Source organism: Octopus bimaculoides, chromosome 7, assembly GCF_046866305.1.
Source record: "Octopus bimaculoides isolate indiv1 chromosome 7, ASM4686630v1, whole genome shotgun sequence".
Lineage (NCBI taxonomy): Eukaryota > Metazoa > Mollusca > Cephalopoda > Octopoda > Octopodidae > Octopus > Octopus bimaculoides.
Genome location: NC_142934.1, coordinates 27,900,385 through 27,919,653, shown reverse-complemented (window position 1 = coordinate 27,919,653; position 19,269 = coordinate 27,900,385). Strand labels below are relative to the sequence as shown.

The 19,269-nt window shown below is 36.4% G+C and overlaps 1 protein-coding gene and 1 long non-coding RNA gene across 3 annotated transcripts in view; one reads left to right on the top strand and one right to left on the bottom strand.

Moving 5' to 3' along the window:
* Positions 1–369: 369 nt before the first annotated feature.
* LOC106873181 (basic helix-loop-helix ARNT-like protein 1) overlaps positions 370–19,269 on the bottom strand; it is a 788,348-nt gene continuing 769,448 nt past the window's right edge. For both annotated transcript variants that reach the window (XM_089355050.1, XM_089355049.1), the window contains 4 exons: positions 12,748–12,898; positions 10,578–10,687; positions 7,961–8,027; positions 370–581 (listed from right to left, as the gene is read on the bottom strand). In XM_089355050.1, the coding sequence (XP_089211176.1) occupies positions 479–581; positions 7,961–8,027; positions 10,578–10,687; positions 12,748–12,898 (431 nt within the window). In that variant the 3' untranslated portion in view covers positions 370–478. The remainder of the gene's footprint in view (positions 582–7,960; positions 8,028–10,577; positions 10,688–12,747; positions 12,899–19,269) is intronic.
* LOC128248369 (uncharacterized) overlaps positions 6,054–19,269 on the top strand; it is a 36,563-nt gene continuing 23,347 nt past the window's right edge. Inside the window, exon 1 of the long non-coding RNA XR_008264600.2 lies at positions 6,054–6,972. This is a non-coding gene — a long non-coding RNA (uncharacterized LOC128248369). The remainder of the gene's footprint in view (positions 6,973–19,269) is intronic.

Here is a 19,269-nt window from a genome sequence, read left to right as displayed (position 1 = left end):
ATAGTAGAGGCTTTACTACGATTTTCCCTGGAATTCTCCTCACAATCACATGTGCAGCACAAACCACCATATTTTCTCAGTATTTCTTTTTTCATACAATTATTATCGAGTGACAGATTTGAGCTGATATAATGACTGACAACATCATACTTTGAAAATAAAAGAATGAACACATGAATATATGCACTGACAATATGAATTAATTATATCTGTGCTGCAATCACCTTACCACCCTCCACACTAAGGTAAAAATGGTATATTTATAAAAATAAAAGGTACATCTTATATCTCAAATCATACACTAGTACCTTATAAAAATATATATTAAGCAATACAAGCCTAAATATACCTAACTGATGAGAAGGTAATGGCTGGGACTACTTTGTATGTATGCTCAATCAGAAATGGATTGGGGTTAAACAACATCAACAATGACAACAACAATAGCAATAACCTTTTGTTGCAACAACTAGGAACATCAAGAGCAACAAAGATGACAACAAAAGTAACAACTTACTTGTACCTGTATGGATGAAGGTCCAGGAACGCTGCTGCTGTCTGCAGTAAATGCTAACCTGTTACTGAAGAGAAAGGAAAATAGGCTTTGATTAGATATCTACAGCATGAACATTTTGGTTAAATCTTCTTTTGAAATTTAGCCAATCTTATATCCTTTTATTCACATGTGACTAGAGAACCCTTTGTCTGCTGCTCACAGTGCAACACATTAGCAAACACAATTGAACAGTGTAAAGGTCAGCATAGGTCAATTTGAATGTCCAATTATTTTTCTTCTATCTCAATGCATGGTTGTCTAATGGTTTTATTTAACAGAATTTCATTATCAGTGAATAACACATCCTTTGATCCATTTACTTAATTTTTATTTTTTATATTTTATTTTTTGATTCATTGTAAGTCACTTTATTGCTTATATGTGATGAATTCTACATCATTAGGTGCAGGAGTGGTTGTGTGGTAAGTAGTTTGTTTACCAACCACATGGTTCTGGGTTCAGTCCCACTGTGTGACACCTTGGGCAAGTGTCTTCTACTATAGCCTCAGGCCGACCAAAGCCTTGTGAGTGGATTTGGTAGATGGAAACTGAAAGAAGCCTGTCGTATATATGTATATACATATGTATGTGTGTGTATATGTTTGTGTGTCTGTGTTTGTCCCCATCCCCTAACATCGCTTGACAACCGATGTGGGTGTGTTTACGTCCACATAACTTAGTGGTTTGGCAAAAGAGACCGATAGAATAAGTACTAGGCTTACAAAGAATAAGTCCTGGGGTCGATTTACTCGACTAAAGGTGGTGCTCCAGCATGGCTGCAGTCAAATGACTAAAACAAGTAAAAGAATTAACCAGTTCCTCTTGTAGAAAAGTAACATACTACAACTACTAAAATGTATCTTAATAGAAATAAATGGAGATTAAAAAATGCAGTACCTTTTGACAAGACCTGATGAGACACAACTGCACACTCAATGCACAACAACTGTTTGTATAGCATCTCACTCATGAGGCACCGATGCATCATATGGCAGATAATTTTTACAGGAATGGTTGCATGTCTCTTATGAAAAAAGACACTGAATAGTTATGAAATATTCATAATGTTACAGAGCAAGTATTCAGTGCCTCCTTTGAACCAGCTGTAGTAATTGACTTTCTGTTCCATTCTTTGTATTTAGTTTGACTAACACATAATAAGCAAAGTTTGTTGTTTTCAAACTGGAGTTGTATAGCATATGTTACCTTAGTGGAATGTCTAATCTTGATGTAGGACAAAGTGTATTTAATACACTGACTAACAAACTTAATTAATCAATTAATGAGTTACTTGTATTTTCTATATAAGCCTTGTTTATGATAGAGAAACTACTTTTATCAAGGTTCCTTGACCGATCCTATATCATTGTTATTATTATTATTATGGCAGTGAGTTGGCAGAAGCATCAGCATGCCAGGCAAAATGCTTAATGGAATTTCTTCCATCTTCATGCTCTGAGTTCAAATTCCACCAAAGTCGACTTTGCCTTTCATCCTTTCAGGGTCGATAAAATAAGTACCAGTTGAGTATTGGGGTCGATATAATTGACTTAACCCCCTCCACAAAATTGCTGGCCTTATGCCAAAATTTGAAATCATCATCATCATTATTATTATTAATATACCATTGTGTGTGTGCATGCATTAGCCTGCTACCTGTTATTCTCTGGTAACAATTTGTCCTGCACATGCCCAACCAGATTCTGACTGCAAACTACCACAGAGAAAGAAGACCAAAACAAAAAAACCTTCACAAGAACCACATCCATTGAAAGAATAATCTATCAGGCATGAAATTTGAAATCATAGAAAAGAAGCCATCAAAAGTATTGCAGCAAGTATTCCTGGCTTCTATGAGAAGTATAGTGGTCTTGCACAACATGCAATTGACCTTTATGAGTGCAGTTGGTATTTTTTCTGGGACTTCTTTCTTTGTAAAAGTTAAAAATTTGTTTTCAAGTCCTCCAAAGCCAAATAAATAAGGTATGAGAGAAATACTAAAATGTAGAAAATATATCCTTATTAAAATGAAAATCCTGGCAAGCTTGCCAAAAATGTTAATTTTCTTTCAAGTTTTCCCAAATGACTTTAAGCTTAGCTCAAAAGAATGACAGACTGACTTGAAATTCCAGGGTCAACAGCCTTACAAATGTACATAACACACACACATGCACACTTATATATATATGTGTGTGTGTGTGTGTGTGTGTGCGTGCGTGATACAAGTGTCGGAACAAATATATTTATACTAATTATAGTTACACAAAGACTTGATTCTACATACACTTGTCTTTTTCATGTCACCGATAGGACCTGAATTTATGCAGGTGTGTCAAAATGTTATTTTTGTTTCTCACTGAAGAGAAATATTTTCAAAAGCATTAAAATAATTTAACTGCCTCCAGAAATTTTCTTTTTATATATTTTCTTTTAGTAGACATTTTTTTTTTCTGTTTTTCTTTTTGCTCTTTAGTAGAACTAGTCAGTTTACCCAAGAATAGTACAACCATAGCTACTGCTTTTCAATTTTTTTTCAACATTTTCCAAAAAAACATCAACTGAATGTATACATCACTGGCAATCTTAAGTAACTTGACATTTCTTACTGATTTTTCCCCATGAAAATTTTGACAAGTCCTTCATTGTTGAGCATTTGTCAAAGCTTAACTGTTATTATACCTTCACATTTTTTTCTCCTTTGTCTTCATCCTCATTGTTATTTATCTGATGCTGTACTATTTCAATAACCCTATATTCAGCCTAGACCAGCTCTCCATCAAACTGTCAGTCTTGGTAAATATCATGACTCACATGGCCACTGAAATGGATCACATGATCCAGCAAATACATCAAACTTGGCAAAACAGGAATATGAAATTGCTCAGCAGAACTGAACAAGGAACCATTGTAATCTTCTTAGCCCCACAACCATTCTTTCTTTGTTCCTAGCTGACTACCAACTATACACTGAAACCATGGCTTATATCAGTTTTCTGGTAAACATTCAGGAAATAGATTCAGTATCAGTTAGCCAGTGAGGTGCTTCATTGTTTATCTGTTCCCAGTTAGTAATGAGGTGAACTAGAAAGATCACGAAACCTCTATGTAAATTCTCTAACCTAAGCTTCAGTTATTCATCCTGTGATTATTGCTCATCACATGTCCTATTTCTTTGAAAATGTTCCCCACCTTCCCTTTTTTATGTGGCTTTTAAGAAATGTGTTTTTTATTATATACTTTGATCTAACTGGCATATATTTTAGTGTAAAGTTATCATAAGCAAATGTGTGGTGCTCACTTTTCTATATTCACAAATACAAATGCTCAGGTTAATGTGAGGTTATTTCAGAACGAAAATACTTATTAAATATATATGTAACTGGCAGAGATGTTCAAGCATCATCTGGAATGATTTGTGGTTATTCATTCCAGCTTTCTGTACTCTGAGTTTAAATCCTGCTGGAGTCAACTTTGCCTTTTATGTTTCAGAGTTGATAAAGTACAAGTCAAAGGTGGGGGAATGGCTGAATTGTTAAAACATTAAACAAGAATTCAAATTCCACCTAGGTACTGGTGGCCAAGATTAATCATGAGAACACCTCATCTGACCCACCAACTGAATAATATGAACAAGTAGGCCTACAAGCAGCACATATAAACTGGAAACATCATACTGAAGCTTCACCCAGCAGTAGTTGACAACAACTGAATGAAATACAAGTTTCAGAAATGTTCTACCTGGTTTTCTATTGACTAAAATTTATCCTTTCTCTTTTTGAGTAACTTTCTTTAGCTAATAGGTTATATATTCCTTATGTATGTATATATAATTTTTCATTGAGTTTTATTTAAGTTCTTCCCAAGAGAGTTCAAGCCAGTCACTAACAAAGTGACAAGACTCTTTAAGTTAAGAAAATTCCTGGTGTTTGTAAATATGTAGTTGAGCTGGTGTGTTAGTTGAACTGTCAATGCACACACCCAAGTGTGTAGCAATATCAGATGGAGAATTTTGGCATGTCTTACAAATCTTCACTGTGCCACTAATAGATTGGAGTTGGAGAATTCGCATCAGTTTCTTTTGTACTTTCTCCATGAAACCAATTATTTCTGGGTTCTTGTACAAATTTGTGGGTACATAACCTAATGCACCTATGAAAATGATGACGATGATGTATGTATGTATTTGTGTGTGTGTGTGTGTGTGTATGTAGATAATACCTACTGCCTATGAATATGAGAGTAGATGTATCTTACATACATGCATGTATATAGAGAGAACATACAGACACATACCATTAAAACACTAACATGTATACACATATCAACAATAGTAGGTTGATCATTGAGTTGGTTTAAATACTGAGCTATTTCTACTTTTTAAAAAATCTCTGAAGTTAATGTCACTGTAAAGTTAGCCATGGAGGTCAGTTATTTGTAAATTCCAGTTTCAGTTTCTGGTTGGAAACCCAAGAGAAATGAATTACTGTATGTTGTGACAGTACTGTAAAATTATCAAGTGTTTTGTAGGCTTGAAGTGATAGGTTTGACTCATTCTCAGGCCTGGAGAATGTAACATGAAAGGGAAAAAAAGTCAGTCTTTAGCTTCAGATCAGTATCTTTTAGTTATCTTGGTTTTCCTAGCCCAAATCTGAATATTGGTTCTAATTATAGGCTTCATGTAATGCTGCTGTGTGTACAATAATCCATTTCATGTGAAACTCATCACACACAGGTATTTACCCCTGGGATAGCTTACTTTACTGCAATATAAACTATCAATGAAATTGGTAAAATAAATTATACAAACGTCTTAATATATGTGTCATTGCATATCTGACTGTATTTAGGCATCTTTGTGTTTGTATCACTTTGTCAAGATTCAGATAAAAAATTCTAAGTATAAAAGAGCCCCTTATTCCTGGAGACATTCTTTAAATATTATTGTTACAACTACAATTAAAAAAAAGCATGCCTACATTTCAATACTATTTTAAAGATTCTAATAGCATTATCAAAAATAAAACAAGGAACAAAATATTTGAATGCTTAAAAAATCTTAAGATGAATGATATGAATGTGCATGCAATTTGAAATGGCAATGCCTGTGTTAGAATGGGGGTAGCTGATGAAGGAAAATGTTCTCTATGTGGCCTGGGTGTTTTCTGTACTCTGGTTATTATTATTTTTTTTGTCTACGTTTTGTTTGCAATGTCCTGTACCTAGATATGCACCTATATATACAGGTAGATGTAGGTATGCACATACCTGTACGTATACATGCATCATATACTCATTTATTATTTGTTATATATATATATATATATATATATATATATATATATATATATATATATATATATATATAGATAGATAGATAGATAGAGAGAGAGAGAGAGAGAGAGAGAGAGAGAGAGAGAGAGAGAGAGTGAGTGAGTGAGAGAGAGAAGGATATGCTATCTATCTCTGTGTGTGTAATTTCTGTTGGGAGGAGGAAACTGTGACCATGACTTTCGTAGCTCTGTGATTCACGAAACTGATGACGTTAATGTTCAGATTGAATAAGTACAGCTGTTCGTGGAATTTGTGTAGGTGGTAACGGCGCGTTGGCGGTTTTATGAAGGTGATGATGATGGTTTTCACCAATAGCTTTTGTTCTGTTTTTAGGAGTTATTGTCTACTGGATCTTTCAATCCAGTAACGTTTTCGGACGAATTACCTCCCTTGGTTGGGTTCCCTCGCTCGATTCTCATATTTCGTTATAAGTTGGCACTAAATTCTTATGAATCGAACCCACAATCATTCTCTTTACATCTTTGATACTTTTTTTTTTTGAAAAAAAAAAAATGATAATAATATCCGTACATACAAGCAGTGCGCCAGTTTGGAATAAATCATATAACGCAATAGACTATACACAAAAGAAATTAAAGGCCTTCTCCAACCCAATAGCTCAAAGGTATCCCGAACAACTCAAATCTAATTTTGGTGTGACAAAGATCGAATGATTGAACTTGCGAGTTCCACTAATATTTTTAGACTCTTTAAAATCTATTTCGTAAAAAACACTCTACCCTCCCCAGTACTGTATTCATGACAAGGTTTTGATTCCCAGTTGTTCTAATTATTAATGTTGCTATTGCCCGAGATGAATGTCATTCCCCTATATTCCTGTAAATATGTTTTCTATTGCCTGTAACTAGAGAAACCACTCAGAACATCACGCCACCATGGTAGTTCACCGTTTACACACTTGTATAAAAAGAAAAAGAAGTTTGATAGAAAATCCAGCGTATTCTTGGTGTAAAGTAAAATGGTAAATCCACCTGTTTTGGGTGATCTCTCCACATATCACAGAGGGGCTTATTGTTTAAAAGAAAATGAAATTTTATGATGCTTTACTCAAGAACATTTACGAGGTAAGTTAAATTGTTACATTCGAAAATTGGAACAAGCGGACGCGATGAAGTCTGTGGAATGGAAATAAAAACTCCAAATTTTGGAGTTACCAAATGTCCAAATAAGCAGTCATACATTTATTAAATCGCCATCCAAACAATTGTCAACATATTCTGCAGTCGAAACATGAACTTTTAATGTCAATTTGAAAAGTCATTTTAGAATTATCTCCCCTGTCATCATCCCTTCCTCTCTATTCCATACATATTACTGTCTTACTCGTCTAGTCTAGCCTTCTAACCGAGAAAGACTATACAGGTCAGTATGAGTTCGTCGTACTCAGAGTGTCTCTCTGTGTAGATGAATACAGGAGTTGTATATGTTGCTATTATCTAAGGTGTCTTCGTTTGAACGTTATATAATAGCTTAAACATTGTCAGTTACTGGATAAGGAGAAATGGGTACCATTAAGTCCTTTAGTGCTCCCTAATATATTATTAGTATATATTTAGTCAATGTTAAACCTCCGAAAAACTTTGAGCATTGGCATTGGAACTCAAATATGAGGAGTACCAACTTAAACTGTTCCACTGATTTAGCAAGCAACGTCGTCGCTATGATACTCCCCACTCTCCCTCTCTATGTGTGTGTGTGTAAGTGAAGGCACATGGCTCAGTGGTTAGAGCGTCGGGCTCACAATCATGAGGTAGTAAGTTCGATTCCCGAACCGTGCTGTGTGTTGTATTCTTGAGTAAGACACTTTATATCACGTTACTCCAGTTCACTCAGCTGTGAAAATGAGTTGCGACGTCACTGGTGTCAAGCTTTATCGGTCTTTGCCTTTCCCTTGGATAACATCAGTGGCATGGAGAGGGGAGGCTTGTATGCCTGGGCGACTACATACAACCTTGCCCGAACTTGTGCCTCGGAGGGTAACTTTCTAGGTGCAATCTCATTCATATGAATGCTTGTTTACAAAGAAATGTGTATAAATGTATGTAAACATACCTTATTGTTTCAGTGACTTCTTCAGCAATTTGTCTTCCTATTCGGCCAGCACCCGTCCGTGTACCTGCTGTAATAAAAGGTAAAAGGGGAAAACTCATTTTGCATTTGCATATACATAGTGATCATGATGGCAACGATAACGATGCTGCTGTTACTGATGATGATGTTTGCAATATGTTTTTACTAAAAATATAACCACAATATAAAGTGACTAGTGACAGTAAATATGTTTGTTTGGTAGGTGATTGTTAAGGGCTCTCAGAGGCCATGGAAACAATTCCTTTTCCTCAGATAAACCAATGAAAAAATGCTGGGTCAGTTATTGTTATGATATAATATTTAAAAATAAATTATTGTCTGATAAAAAAATACCCAAAATCATTAACAATAACATCCTTATGGATGAAGTCTCCATAGTTGGAAAGCTGATCACACAAAGATAATCTGTACTCAATATAGCATATATAGATATGGTTCTGGAAATGATCAGCTGGTACCAGTGTTTGAGTTGGTTTTTGCTGTGTGATATAGCAGTTGAGGTAGATGGGATTAAGGTTAGTAAACAACATTAAACAACATCAGAGTTGAGGTAGTTATGGCTAGAAAGACGATCACACAGCAATGATCAACTGAACCTAATACATTATGGTGTACAGCTCTGTGGGTATCCACACAGACTTACTTTGTTGTTGTTTCACCTCAGGCCATCCCTGATCAAGTTGACCTACGAGCAACATTAATCCAGATTTGATCATCCAATATTTTTACAAACATATATCAATGAGTTCCTTATCCAATGTGTCCTTCCCTTTTTAAAGTGTTTGACAAAAGTGAAAGTTTCTCATTTACTCATTATTTTATTGGGAATTGATATACAATAACAAAACATTATATATAACTTTAGTTTTGGTTTTATATTTTTTCTGGAGAGATACTCATTTATTTGAATTGCTAATCATATAATCCATTAAACTGTTTATTAATTTACCTTGGCTAGTGCCACCTTCTATCATTGATTCAGTATTCAACTACCATGTTAGTGAGAGCTAACAGTTACTGTTCAAAATGCACCCTAGCCATGGCTATCATGCCTTCCCTTTAAATAAGTTGTCTTAGTATTCAGGGAAGAAATATGTGGTCTTTATGTTTCAGATGGTAAAGATTTTACTAAGATTGTATTTGGTAACTATTTAAACAAGATAAGAGATTATGTCCTGCTTTGGTTCAACTGATATTTGTTTACATATTAGAAGACATGGATTTCAATGCTATACAATCATTATAAATTCATCATCAATGTTTTATATCTGATTTTCCATACTGGCATGTGTTGGACAGTTTTTCTGAGGGAGTGTTTTACAACTGGATGCCTTCTCTGTTGCCAAACTTTTTAGTCATATCTTATGATATGCAGGACATGTTATATTTATTCATTCTAAAACTGGGATGCACATGGTTAATACATTTATGCTCATTTGATCTCCATCTCTGCCCCTGTACATCTCTCTCTCTCTCTCTCTCTCTCTCTCTCTCTCTCTCTCTCCATCTCTGCCCCTGTACATCTCTCTCTCTCTCTCTCTCTCTCTCTTCCATCCTGCACATTATCTTCCTATTTTCTAATCCTTCTACAGGTCTATTATACTGTTACTCGCCACCATTCCTGTACTGCCACTTATCACCTCTTCTTTGAGTTATTTATTTTATCTTCCCCTGTATTGATATTTACTATCAACCACACCTTTACCCTTGGACACCGTTCACAACAGTTACCCCAACCCCCAGTTCTAACCATCTGTCACCCTTCTCTCACACTCCTATGTTACTCTCCTCTCATACCCTTCCTGATCCTTGGTCTGTATTCTCTCTTACACTCACATTCTTGTATCTCTGGAGTACATTTTGGCACCTTGTTCCACTATATTTTCTTTCCAGTTACTTCTACATACTCCTATATAATGTGAGATAGCCATGTAATCTCCTCTATAGTAAGACAGATGTACCTGTCCCTGTATCATCCTTTAACTTCTCAACACTAGGCATAAAACCACTGCTCCCAAAGGGGCTTCTTTTTCTTTTCATTGCAAGTTACATGGTGACCTCACTAGTGTCAGTATCATGAACAAAAGGTATCCAACACACTTTGCAAAATGGTATTGTAGAAATGAAGGAAATCTTGAACACAGGAGAAGAACTGTGAGGAAAGATAAGAGGATTGGGTAAAATAATCTTATAGCAAGTTGCTACTTTGTAAAGTGGTTGGCATTAAGAAGAAACTTCGCCAAAGCAGATATTGGATTTCAATGTAGTCCTTAGCTTACTGGATCCTGCAAAACTATCCAACCCATGTCAGCATAAAAGACAGGCATTACATGATGATGGTGGTAGTGATGATGATGATGATGATGATGATGATGGAGAAGAAGATAATGATGGTGATGATGATGATGATGATGAAGATGATGATGATGAAGAAGAAGAAGATAATGATGGTGATGATGATGATGATGAAGAAGAAGAAGAAAATGATGGTGATGATGATGATGATGAAGAAGAAGATGAAGAAGAAGAAGAAGATGAAGAAGAAGAAGAAGAAGAAGAAGTGGTTATTAATACTAACCAGACTGTGTTTCTTCAACTTTATTAGATGATGTACTTTCTACAGCAGCATCAACCTGCATTTGTTCACTTGATTCTGCTGTTTGGTTAGAACTTGTAACCTTTGGCATTCTGCAAGACAATTAATTTGAAAATGGTTTTAGCTGCTGGAGTCATTTAACCTTTTGTTACTATATTTGTATTGAAAAATACTGCCTTTGTTCTTGTGAATTTTGAAATAATGAGGAATTTAATAAAATAATTTTGTCATTATTGTGCTAAAGTTTGGAACATAAATTAACATGAAATTTTGATGGAAGGTTTTAATTTAGATCACTTTAACCCTTTTGTTACCATATTTCTGTAAAACCACATTGTCTTTGTTTCAATTTATTTTGAAAATAATGAAGAATTTAGTTGTAAGATAACCTTATTGTTATTATTAAGCTGGTGGAAGGTGGTGAGTTGGCAGAATCATTAGCATGCCAGACAAATGATTTGTAGCATTTTGTCCATGTTTACATTCTGAGTTTAAATTCTGCCAACATTGGCATGAAACCAGGAGCTGTCACATGCAGGTCGGTATCCAAAGGGCAAATGAAACTTTGATATTAACTTGCATGAAACTGATAACACAAACAGCAAGATTACACCTTCAGAATATTGCTAATAATTCAAATAGTCCTCTAATGAGGTGCTGGCTCATTAAGATCAAGTGGGCGAGACCTCAATGAAGTATGCTGTTAACAGGTCTAGTGTAATGAAGATACTTGCAAATGTTCAACAGTGTACAACTCAGCCATGCCTTGTATGCATGTATGTATGGTAAAATTTGTCACCACTTAAAAGTGGATGTTGTGTTAGAACACACAATACTGCAATATTTACCATGAGAGGGTTTCTCATATTTGTTTTGTGATGCATATGAACACTTTTGTTTACACTGCTGGCTGACTAATAGATTATGTGATTTTGGCCTTCTTTTGCCTTGTCAAAGGTAGATACCTGACTACTGAAAATAGCAGTAACTGTCCCACCAGTGATATACATAGAGTCACAAAATATATGTATATATGTGTGTGTGTGTGTGTGTGTGTGTGCATTATTGTTGCTACTATCAAAAACCCCATATACATCCGTAAACAAGTAGATGGATCCATCATTGGTTTTGATGATGAATATGCCAGGCTGGTTGGTCAACCAAAATGATTAACTCAGTGAATCATATTCCCACATACATATGTGCTTTTAGCGTGGTCCTCAGGTAGAATCACAGTGATACAGTGTATCTTAAAACAGAATCTTTGAATTACAGGTAGAGCCCTCTCATATGCTGCGACACTGTTTCTACCTGCCTAATTTTACTCACAAGGCTTAGGTTAATCCAAAGCTAAATCAAAAGACACTTGTTTGAGACACCACTCCATGGCATCTTGGATAAACTTGGAATTTTTCCTTAAGACCTCAGAAATTGTAAAGAAAACATAAACCTTCTTGACACCAAAGCAAACCTGAGACTTTTTGATTGTAAACCAAAGTTCTTAACCACTCAGCTATGCCTACACATACATAAAATGACACATGTACGTACACAAAAACCCAAATCATTAATATGCCAACACACACACACATGTATATATATAAATAAGCATGTAGTTACATATAGTGTATATATAGCAATATATAATGTACACACTGGAAGTTGAGCTGATAACCCTCATAGCAGAGATAGAAGCGTGGTTCAGACATGATATAAATGTTATTGTATATAATAATCTGCTGTGGTTTAATCACTATACATCAATTAGCTAACATAATATCTGACTAACTCAGATGTATCTATGATGAGATGGGAAGAGGAGAAAGATAAAGATGAGTTTCTCCCAAACTACAATGGACATGAATTGTTGTAACTGTCAGTCATAAGAGGAGGCACAAAGCCAGAAATTTTAAGGGGGAAGGTTAACCAGTGCTATTGACATCAATATTTAACTAATACTTTATTTTATCAACCCCAGAAGGAGAAAGGCAAACTTGATCTTAGCAAAATTTGAATTGAAATGTGAAGTGCTAGCAAAACTTTTTTTCCTACACTATAATGATTCTGCTTGTTTGATTAACAAAAGAAACAACAATAAAATTCAACAGTAGTAGTAGTAGTAGCAGGAGTAATAGTAATAAAAATCACTTACGGAACAACAGTGTTTGTAGTCACAATATATTCCACTTCCTTCGTCCAAGGGTTCCGGAAACTAAAACATTTTGACCATAAATGCAGAAATGTTCCATCTTTGGCTTTAAACTGAAATATGTGTGTCTCAAGTTTGTCTTTAGTTTGTAAAACTGAAATGGAAGTATAAGGAGACAGTCAGTGAGTGATAATTAGACAGAGATTTTAGATTTCAAATATCAAATGTGATATGTAGTTGTAAAGAACTTAGCCATAAACAGAAGCTGAAAATATTTGGTAGCCAACATCATAAACACTGGTAATGAGTAGAAAGTTGATGAATCTGTCAAGCAGTCACAGTTAAATTTGGTTAGAAATGAAAGACTAGAAGCATTTGTTAGAATATTATTTTATTAAATACAGGTCATAAATAAAATCTGAAAATTTTCTGTGACCACATTGAGTAAGATCTTTTCAAAGATAGGTCAGTAAATGGCTGTAGTTAAAACTGATAATAAATAAAATGCTGTTAAAGGGTTCTTGTAAATATTTGTTGGATGATGTTTGTTAGTCATATTTCAGGACTCACAATGTCTAAAGAGTGATCACCACTTTCTGTATATTTTCAGAGACTGGGATATGAATAAACAAGTATTTCGTTATCTATTGAGCTAGCCTAAAAGATACAAAGTAATAGACTGGAAGACTGTTCACAAAAGGTTGTCAACTAAAAGACTGGTCAAAGAAAGGTTGGTCATAGAAAGACCCAGGGTAATTGATTAGTTAAGTGTCTTATGGATGTTATGATTATTTTATATCACACCTGGGATTCAAAAGATAACAGTTTTACAATCTTTGGCAAATTTTGAAGAAGAAAAGCTTACAGATTACATTTAATTCACCTTTATTTAGCCAGAGGGGAAGCAGATAAGAAAAGATTTGCCAATGTTCTACGCCGTGAGGATCAAAGACTCGAGATATTTCGTGTTGCAAGACAGTGTAGGAGAGAGAATAAGTGATGTCGTAGGAGAGAAATGTGTTCGCATGGATGATGGTACGCTTGCACTAAATGAGGATGCAAAGAAAGAAGTCTGGAGATGCCACTACGATAGATTGCTTAATAAAGAGAATGAATGGGAGGAAGAGAGCCTGCCGTATGTCGACCCAATAGAGGGACCAGCTATCCGAGTTGATAGTACCAGGGTAGATAAAGCAATTAAGAGTATGAAGACCGGGAAAGCCCCCGGCCCATCAGGAATCATTGCAGAGATGCTCAAAATATCTGGCAGTGTTGGCTATAGCCCAGTCACCCGTATTACGAACCAGGTGATACACGAAGGAGTCATACCCAATGACTGGTGTAGCAGCATCATAGTCAACTGCTACAAAGGTAAAGGTGACGCTTTAGATACAAATAATTACAGAGGCATCAAGCTGTTAGATCAGGTTATGAAAGTTACAGAGAGGGTCATAGCCCAACTAATTAGGGAGCGAATCAATTTAGATGAGATGCAGTTTGGGTTCATGCCGGGTAAAAGCACTACTGATGCCTTGTTTCTGGTAAGACAGCTGCAGGAGAAATACCTAGCCAAGGATAAACCTCTGTACCTGGCTTTCGTTGACATGGAGAAAGCCTTTGACAGGGTCCCCCGATCCCTTATCTGGTGGTCAATGAGGAAACTTGGGATAGAAGAATGGTTAGTGAGAGCTGTGCGAGCCATGTACAGAGATGCTGCCAGTAAGGTGAGGGTTGGAAATGAGTACAGCAATGAATTCTGGGTAGAGGTAGGGGTCCACCAAGGTTCCGTCCTCAGCCCCCTCTTATTTATCATAGTCCTCCAGGCAATCACAGAGGAGTTCAAGACAGGTTGCCCCTGGGAGCTCCTCTATGCTGATGACCTTGCCCTAATTGCAGAGTCACTATCAGAACTAGAGGAGAAGTTTCAGGTGTGGAAGCAAGGTCTAGAATTGAAGGGCCTTAGAGTCAACCTAGCTAAAACCAAAATCCTAATAAGTAGGAAGGTAGATAAAACACAAACCCCTTCAGGTAGATGGCCCTGCTCAGTATGTAGAAAAGGAGTAGGTAGTAACTCTATAAGATGTACCCGGTGCAAGCTATGGACACATAAGAGGTGCAGCAACATCAAAGGCAGGTTAACTAGGAAGTTAGTTTTTGTTTGTGGCAGATATTCAGGTGCAATAAGGACTGTAAACAAACAGGAAACAACTTCTATCTCATTCCAGGGTGAAAAACTAGAGGTAGTCGATAGCTTCTGCTATCTGGGCGACCAAGTTAGTAGTGGGGTGGGTGCGCTGAAAGTGTAGCTGCTAGAATAAGAATAGCCTGGGCAAAGTTTAGAGAGCTCTTACCCCTGCTGGCGACAAAGGGACTCTCACTCAGAGTAAAAGGCAGACTGTATGACGCATGTGTACGAACAGCCATGCTACATGGCAGTGAAACATGGGCTGTAACTGCTGAGGACATACGTAGGCTCGCAAGGAATGAAGCCAGTATGCTCCGTTGGATGTGTAATGTCAATGTGAATACCCGTCAGAGTGTAAGTATCTTGAGAGAAAAGCTGAACATTAGAAGCATCAGTTGTGGTGTGCAAGAGAGACGATTGCGCTGGTATGGACATGTGGTGAGAATGGATGAGGATAGCTGCGTGAAAAAGTGCCACACCCTAACAGTTGAGGGAACCCGTGGAAGAGGTAGGCCCAGGAAGACCTGGGCTGAGGTGGTGAGGCAAGACCTTCGTACATTGGGCCTCACCGAGGCGATGACTACTGACCGAGACCTTTGGAAATGTGCTGTGCGTGAGAAAACCCGGCAAGCCAAGTAAGATCGTTGCCAGTGCCCCTGGACTGGCTCTTGTGCGGGTGGCACATAAGATGCACCATTTCGAGCGTGGCCGTTGCCAGTATCGCCTGACTGGCTTCCGTAGGATTTTCGAGCGAGATCGTTGCCAGTGCCCCTGGACTGGCTTGTGCGGGTGGCACATAAAAGACACCATTTCGAGCGTGGCCGTTGCCAGTATCGCCTGACTGGCCTTCGTGCAGGTGACACGTAAAAGCACCTACTACACTCTCTGAGTGGTTGGCGTTAGGAAGGGCATCCAGCTGTAGAAACTCTGCCAAATTTAGATTGGAGCCTGGTGTTGCCGTCCGGTTTCACCAGTCCTCAGTCAAGTCGTCCAACCCATGCTAGCATGGAAAGCGGACGTTAAACGATGATGATGATTGCAGTAAGGTTATGATTGCACTTAATTTAATGGTATGGGTTAATAGTTATATCATTTAGTAAATACAATGTTATACAATGAATGATATAGAAAAATATATTATTACATTGAAGTGCCATACACATGAGTTGTGTTATATATTTTATTGCTGAGATAGGACATCTTTATGTATGAATTAGAATGTATGTCAGTCTGTCTCCTTACCTGTTGTCTTCTACTTTCATGCAAACGTACATAGATAATTCTGTATGATTATATATGTACATAAAGATGTGCATATTTGTCAGTTTGTAACTAAAAATTTGCTTATAAACTGAAATACATACAACTTCATGTGAGATAAAGAAAGAAAATCATTTTGAAATGTTTGTATGTGTGTGTATATGTTTGTGTGTGTTTGTGTGTGTGTGTGTGTGTGTGTGTGTGTGTGTGTGTGTGTGTAGATATGTATCATAGAAGCATTACAGCCATTTGAAGCATATATTCAAACGGAAGATGATTTCCATGTTTGATTAATTTCTACAGATGAACCAAAACACATTTCTGGGCCTCACTAAAATACTCATCCTTAAGCATGTGAATAGTTCTGTTATAACTAAATACCCACAAAAATACTATCTTTCCTTCCTGCATGTTTCATGTTAACTTCTGACCCTACACCAACTTCATGTGGTCCACTGACTGAACATGTTACAATATATCACCACACCTCTGTCATGCTTCATTGCATCTATGAGTCCTAGTTCACATTTCTTTCTGTCTTCTTAGTAACAGTTAGGGCATCTGACCATAGAAAATCTGCCTCAATGAATTCTGCCTGAGCTATGTAAGCATTGAAAATTGGATGTTAAAATGAGGATGATGATATCTTTCTTGTGTTGTTTTTTCCCTCTGCCATTTGTACTGTTTACTATTACCATACAGCCCCCTTTCAACTAGAATGTGTAATCCATTCTTATTACATGTCTATAACATTACAGTCCTGCATACATACTGGTTGATGCTATTAATACTCAGCTGCTCACACCACTCACATGCACTCTATTTTCTCACTCACCAAATACTCCATACTCATTACTCACATCGTATTACCATACAATATCACTAATTTACTCATTGTCACTAACACAGGTAACAATTCTCTGAACATTTAGCTTTTTTCTTACTCTAGCCACAGATACTTCTGTAAACTCTTTTAAACTGTGTACACACACACAAATACAAACACACACACACACACACACACACACACATGCACACACACACACACACACACACACACACACACACACACACACACACACACACACACACACACACAAGTAAACAACAGGTTGTGCTGTGCGCAACGTAGATAAATCAATGGTTGAACAGAAAGAACACAACAAGGAGAAAACAGCCTTTTAACATCACAAAACTGCTAGGATGTTCTGGACATTGACTGAGGAGGAAATCAGCTGCAAATGTTCTGTGTGTCTTGTTTTTGTCCAGTTTCCCATATGTCATGTTATTGTGTAATTTTCTGTATGTTGTGTCTTTTGTTGGTTTTCCGCTTGCTGTATTTTCTCCTTGTGTTCTTTCTGTTATACACGCGTGTGTGTGCATGTATGTGTGTGTACATATATGTGTGTATATATAAATACATACATATATGTATGTATGTATGTATATGTATGTGTATATGTATGTGCATATATATATATATACATATACAAATATAGATATAAATATATATGTAAACAAATGATATGTATTGTGCTACATGGATGTATCATGGGTTGGACAGAAAGAATACAAGGAGAAAAGTTAGATGAAAGTAGAGTAAATGAGAAAGTAGACGTAAACTAAATGGATAGGAAATTAGACAATGACACGATATGCAGAATATTCAGTCAAAGGCACAAAATATCATAGCAGTTTCACACCAATTACCTTTGATACTGCTCAATTTTGCAGGTGCCAGTACTTTTATTAAGCTACTGGGAAAAAGCTAGTGAATGTGTGCTAAGACAGAAGCAAACAAGACATTATATAAATACAAGAGACAATGGATTATGCATATATAACAGTATATATATATATATATATATACACAAACAGTATATATATATAGTATATATATACAAACTAGGAAGAAAATAGTAATAATTATACATATACCACAAATATAACAGAAAGAGCTTTGCAGTTGTTGAAAAACTAAGTGGAGTAGCACAAAGAGATAATAGAGTAAGTCTTAGAAGACAGCATGGATATAGCAAAAGTGTGACCAGTCTCATCAAAGGTAGGACAAAAAAGAAGGACACCATTTTTGTGGGCAGCTGTCCATGTAGTATGGAATGGGAAGTGTTGAGAGAAGGAAAGAGGCGGTGACACAGAGAGAGAGAGAGAGAGAGAGAGAGAGAGAGAGAGAGGGAACAAAGGAGCAGATCAAGAAAGAGAGAGAATGAAGGAGCAGAGTAAGAAAGAGAGAAGGGAACAATACAAGGGAAGCAAGTGAGGGTGGAAAGGATGGAGAAAGAGAGAGTAAGATTAGAGGTGGAAAAAGATAGAGGGAAAGAGGGGGAGACAGAGAGCGGGAGAACAAAAAGAAATAAAGGGAGGCAGAGAGAAAGAGTGGAGAAAAATGTAGAGTAAGAGTGGAGATGGGGTCAAGAGGAGCACCAGAATATTCAGGAATATTTTTTTACAATGAAGTAAATAAATGATGCGCATTGCACTACATGGATGCATCAAGGGTTGAACAGAAAGAATACAAGGAGAGAAAGTTAGATGGAAGCAGAGTAAACTGGAAAGTAGATGAAAACTAAACGGACAGGAAATTAGACAATAGCACAATACATGGAATATTCACAGCTGAATTTTCCCCTTCGGTCAAAGACGCAAAATTGAGCAGTATCAAAGGTAACTGGAATGAAACCGCTATGATATTTTGCATCTTTGAAGAGGAAAACTAAGCTGTGAATATTCCATGTATCATGTCGTTGTCTAATTTCCTGTCTGTTTAGTTTTCTTCTACTTTCCTGTTTACTCTGTTATTGTCTAACTTTACTCCTTGTTGTATGCTTTCTGTTCAACCCTAGATATATATATATATATATATATATATATATATATATATATATATATATATATATATATATATATACATGTATATATGTATATATATACATATATGTATATATGTCTGTGTTTGTGTTTGTCTCTCACAACTACTTGACTACGGGTGTTGTTTTGTTTATCTGTTTACATTCCCTAACTCTAACACTAACCCTAAACCCTTAACTTAGTGGTTTGGCAAA